Source organism: Phyllostomus hastatus, unplaced genomic scaffold, assembly GCF_019186645.2.
Source record: "Phyllostomus hastatus isolate PE091 unplaced genomic scaffold, TTU_PhHast_1.1 phas_scaffold_190, whole genome shotgun sequence".
In the NCBI taxonomy this organism is placed as follows: domain Eukaryota; kingdom Metazoa; phylum Chordata; class Mammalia; order Chiroptera; family Phyllostomidae; genus Phyllostomus; species Phyllostomus hastatus.
Window position 1 is genome coordinate 351,102 of NW_025334014.1, and position 15,555 is coordinate 366,656.

Sequence of the window (15,555 nt, forward strand, 5' to 3'; positions counted from 1 at the left end):
CTATCTTTCTCCCTCCCTACTCCTCTCTGTAAAAATAAAACAAAATAATCATTTTAATCTTTCATCTTAGTGCATGTACTAAGAGTCAATATATACCTGCAGTCCAGATAACAGAAGAAATCCTTTAAAATCATTTCTTTATTCATTTATTTTTATTTTTGGTCAAAAAAATAAATCAAAGAAGTCCTCAACCTCTTTACAATAATGTTGGTAAAATAACATACCTTTAGATAAGATCATTAACTACATAAGAATTACACCCAACTGAACACAGTACTCCCAAAATGAATATTGGTTCAAAAAAATAGAAATACTCCTGGAGAATGAATTGATTGGTCAATCAAAGTTCAAAAACAAGAAAGAAGTGAAGTTATGGCTTTATGTGTTAAAATTCCCAACAAGGTTCTCTGAAACTCAATATTCAGTAAACTTATTCTGACTTGGCCTAAGTAAAATATTTAAATACTAGTAAATGAAATTTCCCATGTACCTCTAATGAAGTTACACATCTAATTAAAACTTTGTTTGCTTGCAGTCCAACTAAAATAGTATTAGTTGAGTGTGATAAACTGAAGATGTTATACTAATTACAAGCTCTGGTTGGCAGTTTCAATCATCTCTGATGACTATAAAAGAAAAAAATTAATTGATTACTACTTATTTCAATATAAGTTCCTTTAGTTCCTACAGAAAGTAAACACCAAATGGAGGAAGCTTTTGACTGTGAAGACAGGAGGAGTTAGGGGACAACAGTCAGCAAAACATCACAAGGGAAAAACATGCATTGCTTCAGGTAAACATACACATGATCTCCCTAAAAACTGCTGTCATTAATCAAAACATTGTAAGATATCAAATTATGGACAGATGTTGGACAACCATGAAAGCCAGGTCATATAATTCTACTTCATTTTATTTTCAATAAGCAAAAAGGAGTTTTGGGGACATAAGACACGAACTTAACTCCTGACATAGATGTACACATTAGATCAGACCAACACTTTTGGAGGTTTTATCACTAAACTCATTAATGTTTCCTAACACTCCTGAACTTTCCTAACTCTCTGACCTGCAGGTACATCACAGTACTGGAGAATGCAATTTTCCCTTCTTTAATTCTTACTTTTACCTCCTGAAATTTTAAACCAGTTCAAATATATTTGATACTACAAGTCTCCCCTTTTTTCCCAGATGGACAAAGGCCTCTATCATGTATTCACCTGTATCACTGTGCATTATTAACTGTATATTAAATCAAATAACACAATCCTAGATTACATATTATTCTTGTTGTATAACCTTACTATTCAATCACTTTTCACTTTCATTATTTCATTTGACCTGCACACTCTTTGTAAGGTAAGTGTGTCCATTTTCCTGGTTCTTTCAATGTGGAAAATTTGACCTGAGATACAGAAAGTTTTTCCTATTAGAGATAAAATCATATGGTATTTCTATTTCACTGCCTGGATTATTTCACTTAGCATAATACTCTCCAGTTCCACCCATGCTGTCACAAAGGGTAAGACTCTTTCTTTTATTCTCTTGCATAGTATTCCATCATGTAAATGTATCATCATTTTTTAATCCATTCATGTACTAGGGAATCTAACCAACATAACAAACAAACAAGCAAAATATAGCCAGAGACATTGATTAGGAACAAACTGACAGAAACCAGAGGGGAGTTGGGAAGGAATAATGTGGGGTGAAAAGAAGGAAGGGTTGTCAGGAACATGTACAAAGGACATGTGGACAAAACCAAAGGAGGGTAAGATCAAGGGTGGGGAGTGGGGTGGCTGGGAAGAGGGGGAGCAGTGGGGGGGAATGGAGACAACTGTACTTGAACAACAATAAAAAATAAATGATAATGGAAGAAAGGGAGAAAGGAATGAAGGAACGAAGGAGAGAAGGAAGTATTCCGGAGTATAGCTAAGTTAAAAATAGAGTGGGGTACTGCTAAATAGCCTCTGTCTCTAACATTCACCATCTGTGTCACATAAAACTTCAAATCCATTTCATGTAGATTTCATGTAGATTTTCTAGGATCATGTAGATCCTAGAAAAGAGAAAACAACCTGAGCCCTCCAAGAAAGACATGAATTGATACCTTAATTTTCTGGTCTAACTCCAGAATCAAGTTCTGTATGCTGCATGGTGAAGCAAATATCAAAGCAGAAAATAGATACCTAAATGCATAAGAGTGTTGAAGAGGCAAGAGTAGAGAATGGGTGAAGTGAGTACAGGAGAGAGAAGAGTGAGAGTGAGCTGACCCAAGGAAAGAAGAGTCAGAGGGTAGCATACAGAAAGACAGAGAGGGGAAGAAGCAAAAAAAAATATTAGGGAAGATAGTGTGATGCAAGATTTCATTGAAGAAATCAACTTCGGCCTCTATGACATAGTGCAATACCACTGCCCCAAAACCAGAAAGAGGGTACAGTTCTGGGTCATGGGCAAGGGTTCCCAAGGGTCTTGAAAACCCAGGTGTGGAGAAAGAACAGCCCTTCCTATTCTCATCCTAAATCTATTCAAGTGATGGGTCCCCCAAGACATAATCTTCTGCCAATCTGGCCTCAATGCTGTCTACAGTTCAATGGCACCTCGAGGAGCAGAGATGGTTTTGAGAGTGCTGAAGCCAGGGAAGACTTAGGAACCCTGGACCACTCTAACTCTTCATTGCAGAAACTACATTCAGCATCTCCATCATATCTTGAAACACACACTGAGTGTAGATGCCATTGAATCAGTCTCACCTTTCAGTAGAAACTACCATTACTCTGTTCCACACATTCTTCATGGCATTTTTCACTTCCTTATTCCTGATGGTGTAAATCAAAGGATTAAGCAAGGGGGTTAGGATGGTGTAAACTATTGTCACTATTTTGTCAAAGGAGAAAGTGGATGGAGGTCGGGCATACGTGAATATGCAGGGGACAAAGAACAAAACCACAACAGTAATGTGAGATCCACAAGTGGAGAGGGCTTTCAACCGCCCTTCAGTTCTGTGGGTTCTCAGAGAGCACAGGATGACACCATAGGAGACAAGCAACAAGGAGAAGATTATGATGCACATAAACCCACTGTTGGCCACCACCAAAAGGCCAAACACATGAGTGTCAGTGCAGGCCAGCTCTAGTAAAGGGTACAAGTCACATATGAAATGATCAATGACATTGGGGCCACAGAAGGGCAGCTGCAAAGCAAAGAGAATTTGTATTATGGAATGCAGGAAGCCCCCTGTCCAGGCCACCCCCATCAGAATGCCACAGAGCCTCCAGTTCATGATAGAAGAGTAATGCAAGGGCTTGCAGATGGCCACATAGCGGTCATAGGCCATGACTGTGAGGACAATCACCTCCACTCCAGCAAAGAAATGTCCAGCAAAGAGCTGGGTCATGCAGCCCTCAAAGGAGATGGTCTTCCTCTCATAGAGAGAGTCCACAATCATCTTCGGCGCATTGGCGGTGGAGTAGCAGACATCCAGGAAGGACAAGAAAGCCAAGAAGAAGTACATGGGGGAGCCCAGGAGTGCTGGGCTGCTGCTGATGGTCACCACAATTAGCAAGTTGCCCCCAAGAGTCGCCATGTAGCTGAACAAAAAATATAACAAATACTATTTTCTGAACGTTTGGATTCTGTGAAAGCCCCAAGAGGATGAACTCAGTTACAAAGCTTTGGTTTTGCATGATTTCCAAGGAAAAGCTAAATGCTTCTAGAGTAAACATATAAAATCTGCAATAATGATACAAAGAAAAATTCACCTTGGACCAGTTTATAATAATACCATTGTCTCACAGTCATCGACCAGTTGGTGCATCCATGTGAAAAGCTGATTACATGCTTCTGTTGTAAATGAGAATAGAAAATTAGAAATTTGCTGAAGGCTATAGTGGGAGGTCAGGCAGATGTAAGGAGATAAATTATTCAATACTTTAAAGTGGACACAGCTTATTTGTAGGAGAAGTATTCATATACAGTATGGAAATGACATACTTTTTATCACCACTGCCAAAGGAGATCACTTTTCCTGGAGTGAATTGTTGAGGAGAATTCTGAAGCCATATCCACACTGAGCCAAAGAACTTGCAATTTATTGGTCATTCCTGACATTAGCATGGAATGGGAATGGGGTGACTCACATGCCATCACTGACCAGGAGATGACCTTGTCTACAAAGAGAAGGAGAAATAACCCCTAGTTTAAGAGTCATTTGAAAATCATCACTACTTATCCAATTGTTTTTAACTCTGAGCTGAATTGGGCCTTTAAGATGAATACAGAAAGCAGACTGACAGCTATCAGTGGGGAGGTGGGTTAGCGGACTGTGTGAAAAGGTGAAAAGATTAAGAAAAACAAGTCAGGGACACAGACAATAGTATGGTGATTACCAGAGGGAAGGAGGGGTGGGCACAGAGGGTATGTAGAAAAGCTCAAAGGGTGAATAAATGGTGGTAGAAGGAGGCTTGACTTTTGATGGTGAACACACAGTACAATATACAGGTGATGTATTATAGAATTGTACACTTGATGACTATATAATTTTGTTAACCAATGTCACCCCAATAAATTCATTAAAAAACACAAAAAAGATAAATTAATTCATTCCCTGTAAAAAAGGAAAGCTCTATGGGAAAGTGCCTAGCTCTACACTCACACTTAACAAGTATGCACATGATGAGTTGGGTTCTTTCTTCATTCATCATTTTAAAAAAGAACAGTTGTTTATTAAAAACAATAATACCTACTTAAGGGTATTGTCAGCATGGCCAAGTTAACTAATGTAAAGAAAGCAGCTGTTCAAGAAATAGTCCTAGGAAACAGTCCATGTTATATGTTATTATCCCTGTTTTCCTGGAAGACAATCCATGCTTAAAGAGAAAACATCAAATAACATGCTGGGTCTGGAATTTAAACACAGAATCCCAGCTCCAACAGTGAAGTATTCCTAATGGATGAAGACAGAAAGGAGAAGAGCTGGCTCTTCTGCTGTCTTCAAACACCTTTGGAAATCAAAGTCTTTAATTCCTTTCCTCATGTTTGAAGGGGATCCCTTCATGACACAGAGCAAGTGCTATAGATTCCGAAAGTAATAGTCCAATTATTACAGATACAAATTGGCACCAACCACATAGGTAAGGAATGGAAAGAGTATGCTGAGTATAGCTAGAGTCTTGAGACTTTTTAATATATTTACTAATTACTTATACTATGTGGCCCAATCTGATAATGTACAACTTGTCATTTATATGACTTTACTGCAAACCAAGTATGTTCACGTATAACCTATGAGCTCATCCCACAGGATTATTATGAGTGTCAAAGTGGAAAAATGCAAAACTTGCTTAAAATCAGTGCCAATTTTAGTCACTATTCTCTCACTTAGCAAGACCACCACCTTACCCATGAGCTGTCCAGAGAAGTACTCCAACTATTGACTATTTTCCATAGCTAGACATCAGTTTTTGAGAATGGTTGTGTCCTCACTTGTACGTATGACAGAAATTTATGTCTGAAATATGTGTGTACATATACATATAATTTGTTAAATCAGTAAATAAAATAATAATGAGGCTTATTGTGAGAATTTAAAATAACCTGATCTTTGTGAAAACCATTCAGAGCTAACAAAGAGAATTTACAATAAAGATACAATTGTTTGTCATAATATATGTCTTCATGCTTACTTTGAAATAACCATTTCCACTACATTCCCAAGGTACTAGACATTCTTTAAAAAAGCTGCACTATGAACACCATATTCAGCTACAAATTGTCACCCAAAAAACAAGAGTACAAAGCAAACCCTGGAAGGTCACTGGATCAGTCAATGACCATTTGTTAAAAAGTAAAGGATACCAATGTACAATCCAGCAGTTATCAGCTTGTCAGCAATGAACATAGTGGGCATATATTCTTTCAAATTAGTGTTGCAGGTTTTTTTCAGATAAATTTGAAGAAATAGAATCACTGGGTCATAAAACAATTACATTACATTACATTAATTTTTTGAGGTAACTCCGTAATGTTTTCCATAGTGGTTACGCCAATTTGTGTTCCCACCATCATTGCACCACAGTTCCCTTTCTCCACATCCTCACCCTCACTAAAGGTACATTCACACAATAGAATACTACTGGGATGTAAAAAAGAAGAAAAGCTTACCCTTTGTGACAGTATGGATGGACCTGAAGAGAATCATACTGAGTGAAGTAAGCCAGTAAGAGAAAGACAAATACCGTATGATCTCACTCATATGAGGAATCTAATGAACAAAATGAATGAACAAACAAAATAGAGACAGACTCATAGATAGAGAGAAGAAGCTGACAGCTGTTGAGGCTGAGGGCTGCTAAGTGGGAGAGGTGAGGGGACAGAGTAAGAAAGAAGAAGAAATGACAGAACACTCAGGGCCACAGACAACAATGTGCTGATTGTCAGGGAGAGGGAAGGTGGGAGTGGTGGAGGTGGGTAAAGGGGGAATCAATGGCAACAACAGATACTACACTTGGGGTGCTGAACACACAGTAGAATGTACAGATGATGTGTTGTTGAATTGTGAGCCTGAGAATTGTATCATTTTGTTAACCAGGGTTACCCCAATCAATTCAATAAAAAGGGGGAAAATTATATTAATTCTAAAATTGCAATCAAACTACTTGATTTCATGTAATCCTTTCAGAAATGTTTTAACAAATACTTCCAGAATTATATACCTGTTTCTATTCCTTTTTTAGAACCCAATCCTAAAAAATTTTTCTAAAGGTGAAATGAGGTAGTGTAAGTTCTGTAATTGAAGACAAAGCATGTTTTTCATAACAGTAAAACTTTAGAAATATATAAAATGTTCAATAATGGGAAGATGTTTCTGCAAAGCAGTACTACAAATTAAGATGCTGTGAATACTAAATAATACAAGGACATACATGGTGAGGCCTGTTTACAATACATTAAAATGAGAAAATAAAACATTGTAATAATTCTGCTTCTTTGCACAGACATTTTAATATAATTTTAAAATTTAGAAGAGAACCTATGGTAGACTTACTTTTGGCATGTAGAGTTAACATTAAGGGTCGAGCTTAAGCCCTGACTGGTATAGCTCAGTGGGTTGAGTGTTGTCCCAAAAACCAAAGACTCAAGTTTAAAACCCACAACAACATATTATCCTCTATCTAAACAGTTAAAAACAAAGGAGATGGGTTTTTACTATAATTTTATTACATCCAGTATAGTTAATTTGTGTCAGTGGAACTAACATGCTAACATACACAGAAATTACACTAAAAACCGTAAACTAATGTAAACCTTCTATAGATAGCCATAGCATTGGCCCAGCCCTTCCCAATCTCTATACTCACTTTGACATCAATTTGTAGCTCATACAGTCCTATAGGAAGCAGCTGATTCTGTTCATATTTTCACTAGAAGATTCCAAGGTCTTTCCTTTCTTCATAGCCATGTATTTTAATATACTGGAGCTACACCAGATTGTGCAGGGCCCCTCCCAGCCATGGACTGTGGGCTTCAGGCCACCTCATGGGGCTGTGGCCTTGGGAATTTGGCCTCCCCTCTCTCCCCAGTGCCCACTATTTCTTTCTCATCCATTCTGGCAGCAAACTGATGCTAGCATCCATTGTTCCAAAAACAATAGAAATTCCTCTTTCAATTTCAAACTACATATAACATTCCAAAGTATGAAAAATTAGTAGTAAGGTTGTCATAAGGAGTATTTTGTAATTATATTTCAAATAGTTAATTTTAGATGCATTTATATGTACCTGTATGTTCATATCAGTCACATTTCCATGTAATTTTCTAAGTAAATATAATTATTAAAAATTAAAAGAATAGACTAAAACCATATTCAAACTTCTCTCCTAGTTAAGTTCCTTAAATCCAGTGTACTTTTTCCTTTAGCAATAAAAGTTTTATTCTCTATCTACCTAATCATGTTCCTTTTTGACTATCTTGGAAATACTCTCTTCAGATTTCAGAGCCCTTTCCCTCTTCTCCATAATCTTCTCCTGATGTCCCTAAATGTCTCAACATGTACACCCTTACTGATTCTGGAATTTGGAAAACTAATAACCCTTCTCTGTGTCCACCTATGTCCTTGCTGACTGATGCCTGAACCTTTTTTTCTTCTATTGCCCTAGTGATTCAGTTCACTTTAAGAAAAGGGCAAAGCCACAACCCCTAGCACTAAAGCATTTTAAGTTCAGCCATGTAACTATTCCTGAACAGTTCTGGTGCAGAAATCTAAGGCTATTTATGATATCAAATACACTAGGGAAAATTAAGTGAACATGATGAAAATTAGGAGATTATGCTCTGTGACTTGACTGAGACACTCTTTCCTACCCTTAATGAATGGCTGTGTGCCTTTGCTGGAGATTTAGTACTGGGAATATTAGTGCAATATTGTATCAGTAATTGTGAAAGGTGAACAGCAGTTGAATTATCATGCTCCCACAACAGAATTCTTTATGCAGCCTCTGATATTCCACCTTTTAATCGAAAACACCAGGATGGGAATATTTAAAACTACATTAGGACATTCATCCTCATATGAAAGATAATTGAGAATACAACTAGAAAGAATAAATTAAATGCTGTTAGAAAGTCAAGACAGAAATATGCACTTGTTGCATTTTTAAGGTATTTGGATTTAACCTAAAGGTGAAAAACTCAAGACAGGTCTGATTTCATTAGACTTGAGTTAATAGGACCTCCTAACCTTCCAAAAACAGTTTGCATTCTGACAGCTGCTATTTATTGAGCATGGACAGTATCATGTGTCAAGCACTCTCCTTTGACTCCACATGTATTATTGGTTTCTTAGCCCTCTGAACTTGGTAATATAAACCCCATCAAAACTAAAGATTCTGAGAGCCAGAAAGGTTATGTAACCAGTCCAAGTGTGCACAGTTAAATGATAGACTCACATGTTGCATTAAACCTCATACCTGGACCATGACAACCTACTTTTAAATACAGCATCACAACTTCACATTTTCTCTGAAAAGGAAAAACTGTGAATTACACATCTCATCATGTGTGAGTTCCTTGAAAGTGCTGGTGATGGCCACCTCTATTCTCTATAAATAAAAGTCCACTCAGTGGCTGGAAGAAAAATGCGAAGGTCTTTTCCAAGTGTTACTTTTACATCTCAGAGAGAGGAAGAACATCTCTGTCAGACAAACTAGAGAATGTTCCCTGCTGCCTCAAGCACCATCTTCAACATGGTCTCAGGGAAAACAATCAATAAAGAAGCAAAGTTGCTTCCTTGATTTCCAATTGGAATTTAAAGAGGTTTCTCCAAGAGATCATGAACCTTTAGAATTGCCTCTGAGTTGCTGGCAGGGTTTGGAAATTGGAAATCAGGGGAGGTAAAACAGTTAAAAGAAGAACTTGGCCCCCAAAATAAGAGGAGAAAGCTTTAAGGACATCTTCAAAATGTGACTAGTAGTCGGTTCTGTGTTTGAATATTTTCACACCATGCTAGTGAGGTGAATTGTGAAGTGGGAAGACTAGGGGAGGCAGAGTCTAAAAGACTTGCCTTTTTTGCTAAGCTGGATTGAGTCTCACTTTATTCTATAAAAAAATGGAGTAAAAATCCAACAAAACTTGTTTCTACGTTTAAGGAGTTAAAACACATAAAGAACAAACTTCATAGTTGGCCTTGAACAATAGGAGCTCACTCCCTTCACTTAACATTTTCACTGAATTAAAAGTCCAAATTAAACTAAACTACCCTCATACAATAGATCCAAACAACATTTATCTCACTCATTTTAGGGGTAAACAATCTTGGATCCATACATGCTGTGTTAAGTATCAAAAATAATCAAATGACAGTTGATCCTCATCAGAAAAACTTGATGCTGAGTTCAAAGGGACATCTTAACATTCTTTAAAATTATCCCCACAGCAGCAAACTCCATCCACTAAGAATGTCAGACCACCTGACATTTCCTCCTCCAGTTCTTGCACCTTCCAACTTTGCTGTTGACCATTTGTAACTTGTGCCTCATCAGTCTCCTCACTCCTCCACTGAGTACTCTGTATGGCCCATAAGACACAATCCCTGGCTGTAGTTTCCCTCTTCAAACCCTCCTCTTTGTCTTAGAGTGGAAAGAACATTTGCTCAGTACTCTTCTTATCCTTACTGCTGGCTTACTCTCATCTCCTAAACATGGGCCATTTAGTCCAGATTCTGTGAAATTGTTTCTCACCAGCTGCTGCAGACTTGACCATATTTAATACATTAAGTGTTGGTTATATCTCTTCCAGACCTAGGCTTTGTAAAAAAAATGTTCTATTTCTTATGAATTTAATAACCATGCATGAAGTGGAACACAGAGGTACCCCCAAAGAACACACATATTATCCTCTGACATTACTTCATGGTCAAATTATGGAAGAGATTCCCCCAGATGACCAGTGAGTTTAAGAAACGTTTATTCACAAAAAGTAACATGGGGCAGAATGTCACAGTGAGAAGCTTTGCTTTATAAATGTTATATAGTAATGGAGAGTGCCCTGATATTTTCCATGTACACAGAGGGGATTGTTGCTGAAATATGTGGCTATGTGTGAGATAAGTCTACAAAATATGAGACAAAATCTTTGTGGTAGGAAGCCTTGGCTGGTGTAGGTCAGTTTGTTGAACTCGGACTGTGAACCAATGAGTCACTGATTCTATTCCCACTCAGGGCATATGCCTGGGTTGCAGGCCAGGTCCCCAGTGGGGTCCATGTGAGAGACAACCACACACTGATGTTTCTCTCCCTCGCTTTTTCCTTCCCCTTTCCTATAAATAAATAAATAAATAAGTAAATAAGTAAATAAATAAATAATAAACAGTAATAAATAAGTAAACAAACTAACTTTCTGGAAAGATAATGTAAATCTATAAGGCTATTAATATTATCTATAGACATAAACAGGCAAGTGCTTTTTGTTGAAAGATGGTAAGACTGACTTTTGGAAGACCTGAATTCAAGTTGTGTGGCTATAACTCTTAGCTGTGTGAACTGAGGCAAGTAAGTGATCAAACCTCCCTTGGCTTCAGTTTGCTTCTCTGTAAAATGAGGATAATAATAGTATGGAGTCTGCCGACTTAGTACATGGATGAGTCACCTAACTCACCTAAATATCTATGATTGATAATAAAGCATTTATTTAATGTAAATACATGTATCACACCTCCAGAGAAACAGCTTTGGAACCTATTCATATGCACTTTTCTTGAGATTAGTTAAAAGAATGTTCACCTTTGTTGCTTTGAATAGCTCCTAAAGTCTTTGAAAGGAGAAATGAAAAAAAAACCTTCCTTTTCTACAAGAGAAACTGTGAGCCATAAGGAATTTAAGAAAATAAGGCCAAATTCAGAATAATTTGAGTAACTTCAAATTTTATGGCTTATTTTTGTGCTGAGAAAAAAAAACAGAGATAGGTCATGAATGATTATTTCTTCCTTCTGTGGGGGTCTTTCTTTTCATTTTTGGTAGATACATAGTGCCAAAAAGGGAAAAACTCAGCAGGGATTCTCTAATTCCCCAAATATCCTTTTCCCCATATATTTTAAGAATTTCTATCCTCTGGGGGTTTTTTTGTTTGTTTTTGGGGGGTATTTTTGTTTGTTTGTTTTGTTTTGCTTTGCTTTACCACAAGCTAAGCAAAAATAAAAGAATCCTAATATCAAAGTCCTATGGAAAAGCCAATTTCATCCACGTAACAGGTATAAAGAATTTCAAAACATAGCAATGACATTCTGGAGAAGAACTTAGTCTAACAGGGGTGTCCAGCCTGTGGCCCACAGGCTGCATGAGGCTTAGGATAGCTATGAATGCAGCCCAACACAAAATCATAAATTTACCTAAAACATTTTGAGATTTCTTTGTGATTAGGTGTCACAATGTATTTAATATGTTGCCCAAGAAAACTCTTCTTGCCAGTGTGGCCCAGAGACACCAAAAGTTTGGACACACCTGCTAGAATCATCACACTAGGGAATAGCATTGATTTTTCCACTGCATACCCTGAATCTATACAAATGAACAACAAGGTGGTGGAAAAGTGCATTAAAAGTTATCAAAAGCATACTAGCATGCCTTTAGATAGGATAATTAACTATGTAAGAATGTACATAGAATTAACTACTCAACTGAATGTAATACTACCAAATGAATACCAGTTCAAAGTTTAGAAATATCCCTGGAGAATGAATTGATTAGTCATTGAAAGTTCAAAAATGCAAAAGAAGTGAAGTTATGGCTTTGTGTGTTAAAATTCCCAACAAGGTTCTCTGAAATTAAACATTCAATAAGCTTATATTGGATTTTTCTAAGTAAAATATTTAAATATTAGTAAATAAAATCTCCCATGTACCTCTAATGAAGTTACACTTCTAAATGAAACTTTGTTTGCTTGCAGTCCAGTTAAAGTAGTATTAGTTGAGTGTGATAAACTAGAGATGTTATAATAGTTACAAGCTCTGGTTGGCAGTTCAGATCATCTCTGATAACTATAAAAGAAATAATTAATTGCTTACTACTTAATTTAAATATGTTAGTTCCTAATTGAAAGTAAACACCGCCCTGGCTGACATAGCTCAGTGGATTGAGCTCGGGCTGTGAACCAAAGTGTCCCAGGTTCTATTCCCAGGCAGGGTACATGCCTGGGTTGCAGGCCGTGACCCCCAGCAACCGCACATTGATGTTTCTCTCTCTCTCTCTATCTCCCTCCCTTCCCTCTCTAAAAATAAATAAATAAAATATTTAAAAAGAAAAGAAAGTAAACACCAAATGGAGGGAGCTTTAGGCTGTGAAGACAGGACGAGTTAGGGGACAACAGTCAGCAAAACATCAAAAAGGAGAAACATGGATTGGTTCAGGTAAACAGACACATGATCTCCCTAAAAACTGTTGTCATTAATCAAAACATTGTAATAGATCAAATTATGGACAGGTGTTTTACAACCATGAAAGCCAGGTAATATAATTCTACTTTGTTTTACTTTCAATAAGCAAAGAGAAGTTTTGAGGACATAAAACATGAACTTACCTCCTGACAAGATATACACATTAGATCAGACCAACACTTCCACGGGTTTTAGCACTAAACTCATTGATGTTTCCTAACACTCCTGCACTTTCCTAACTCTCTGTTCTGGGGGACACCAAAGTAGTGGAGAATGTAACTTTCCCTTCTTTAATTTTTACTTTTACCTCTTGAAATTTTGAACCAGTTCAAATATATTTGATACCACAAGTCTCTCCTTTTTTCCAAGATGAAAAAATGCCTCTATCACGTATTCACCTGTATTGCTATGTGTTATTAACTGTATATTAAATTGAATAACACAATCCTAGATTACATATTATTCTTGTTGTATAATCTTACTATTCAAACACTTTTCACTAACATTATTTAGTTTGACCTGCACATTCTATTACAAGGTAAGTGTTCCCATTTTCCTGGTCCTTTCAATGAGATACAGAAAGTTTTTCCACTTAAAGGTAAAATCATATGGTATTTCTCTTTTACTGCCTGGATTATTTCACTTAGCATAATTCTCTCCAGTTCCACCCATGCTGTCACAAAAGGTAAGACATAAATTGATACCTTAATTTACTGGTCTAACTCCAGAATCAAGTTCTGTATGCTGCATGGTGAAGCAAATATCAAAGCAGAAAATAGATGCCTACATGAATAAGAGTGCAGAAGAGACAAGAGTAGAGAATGGGTGAAGAGAGTACAGGAGAGAGAAGAGTGAGAGTGAGCTGAACCAAAGAAAGAAGAGTCAGAGGGTAGCATACAGAAAGACAGAGAGGGGAGGGAGCAAAAGAAAATATTAGAGAGGACAGTTTGATACAAGATTTCATCACAGAACTCAACATCTATCTCTATGACATAGTGCAATACCACTGCCCCAAAACCAGAAAGAGGGTATGGTTCTGGGTCATGGACAAGGGTTCCCAAGGGTCTTGAAAACCCAGGTGTGGAGAAAGAACAGCCCTTCCTATTCTCATCCTAAATCTCCTCAAGTGAGGGGTCCCCAAAGACAGAAACTTCTGCCAATGTAGCCTCAAGGCCATCTACAGTTAATTGTCCCCTCGAGGACCAGAGACATTTTCAAGAGCACTGAAGCCAAGGAAGACTTAGGGACCCTGGACCACTCTAAGTCTTCATTGCAGACACTACATTCAGCATCTCCATCATGTCTTAGAACACACACTGAGTGTAGATGCCATTGAATCAGTCTCATCTTTCATTACAAACTACCATTAGTCTGTTCCACACATTCTTCATGGCATTTTTCACTTCTTTGTTCCTGATGGTGTAAATCAAAGGATTGAGCAAGGGGGTTAGGATGGTGTAAAATATTGTCACCATTTTGTCAAAAGAGAAAGTGGATGGAGGTCGGGAATACGTGAATATGCAGGGGACAAAGAACAAAACCACAACAGTAATGTGAGATCCACAAGTGGAGAGAGCCTTCAACCGCCCTTCAGTACTGTGGGTTCTCAGAGAGCACAGGATGACACCATAGGAGACAAGCAACAAAGAGAAGATTATGATGCACATAAACCCACTGTTGGCCACCACCAAAAGGCCAAACACGTGAGTGTCAGTGCAGGCCAGCTCCAGTAGCAGGTGCAAGTCACATATGAAATGATCAATGACATTGGGGCCACAGAAGGGCAGCTGCAAAGCAAAGAGAATTTGTATTGTGGAATGCAGGAAGCCCCCTGTCCAGGCCACCCCCATCAGAATGCCACAGAGCCTCCTGTTCATGATAGAAGAGTAATGCAAGGGCTTGCAGATGGCCACATAGCGGTCATAGGCCATGACTGTGAGGACAATCACCTCCACTCCAGCAAAGAAATGTCCAGCAAAGAGTTGGGTCATGCAGCCCTCAAAGGAGATGGTCTTCCTCTCAGAGAGAGAGTCCACAATCATCTTTGGGGCAGTGACTGTGGAGAAGCAGGCATCCAGGAAAGACAAGAAAGCCAAGAAGAAGTACATGGGGGAGTCCAGGAGTGCTGGGCTGCTGCTGATGGTCACCACAATTAATAAGTTGCCCCCAAGAGTTGCCATATAGCTGAACAAAAGTATAACAAATACTGTTTTCCGAATATTTGGATTCTGTGAAAGGCCCAAGAGGATGAACTCAGTTACAAAGCTTTGGTTTTGCATGATTTCCAAGGAAATGCTAAATGCTACTAGAATAAGCATATAAAATCTGCAATTATGAGAAAAAGAAAAATTCACCTGGGACCAGTTTATGATACCATTTTGTCACAGTCATCAAGCAGTTGGTGCATCCATGTGAAAATCTGGTTACATGCTTCTGTTGTAAATGAGAACAGGAAATTAGAAATTTGCTGAAGGCTATAGTGGGAGGTCAGGCAGAAGTCATGAGGAGAAAAATTATTCAATGCTTTAAAGTGGATAGAGCTTATTTATATGAGAGGTATTCATATACAATAGGGAAGAGACATGGTTTTTATCCCCACTGCCAAAGGAGATCACTTTTCCTGGAGTGAA

At 37.9% G+C, this 15,555-nt stretch overlaps 1 protein-coding gene and 1 pseudogene across 1 annotated transcript; both read right to left on the bottom strand.

The window, feature by feature from the left end:
• Positions 1-2,749: 2,749 nt before the first annotated feature.
• LOC123832464 lies at positions 2,750-3,689 on the bottom strand (annotated as a pseudogene).
• A 10,579-nt stretch (positions 3,690-14,268) lies between these two features.
• LOC123832462 (olfactory receptor 4C15-like) lies at positions 14,269-15,207 on the bottom strand. The gene has a single exon (XM_045860107.1). It carries the CDS (start codon positions 15,202-15,204, stop codon positions 14,269-14,271), a length of 936 nt encoding a protein of 311 aa, XP_045716063.1. The 5' UTR covers positions 15,205-15,207.
• Between the last annotated feature and the right edge of the window lie 348 nt (positions 15,208-15,555).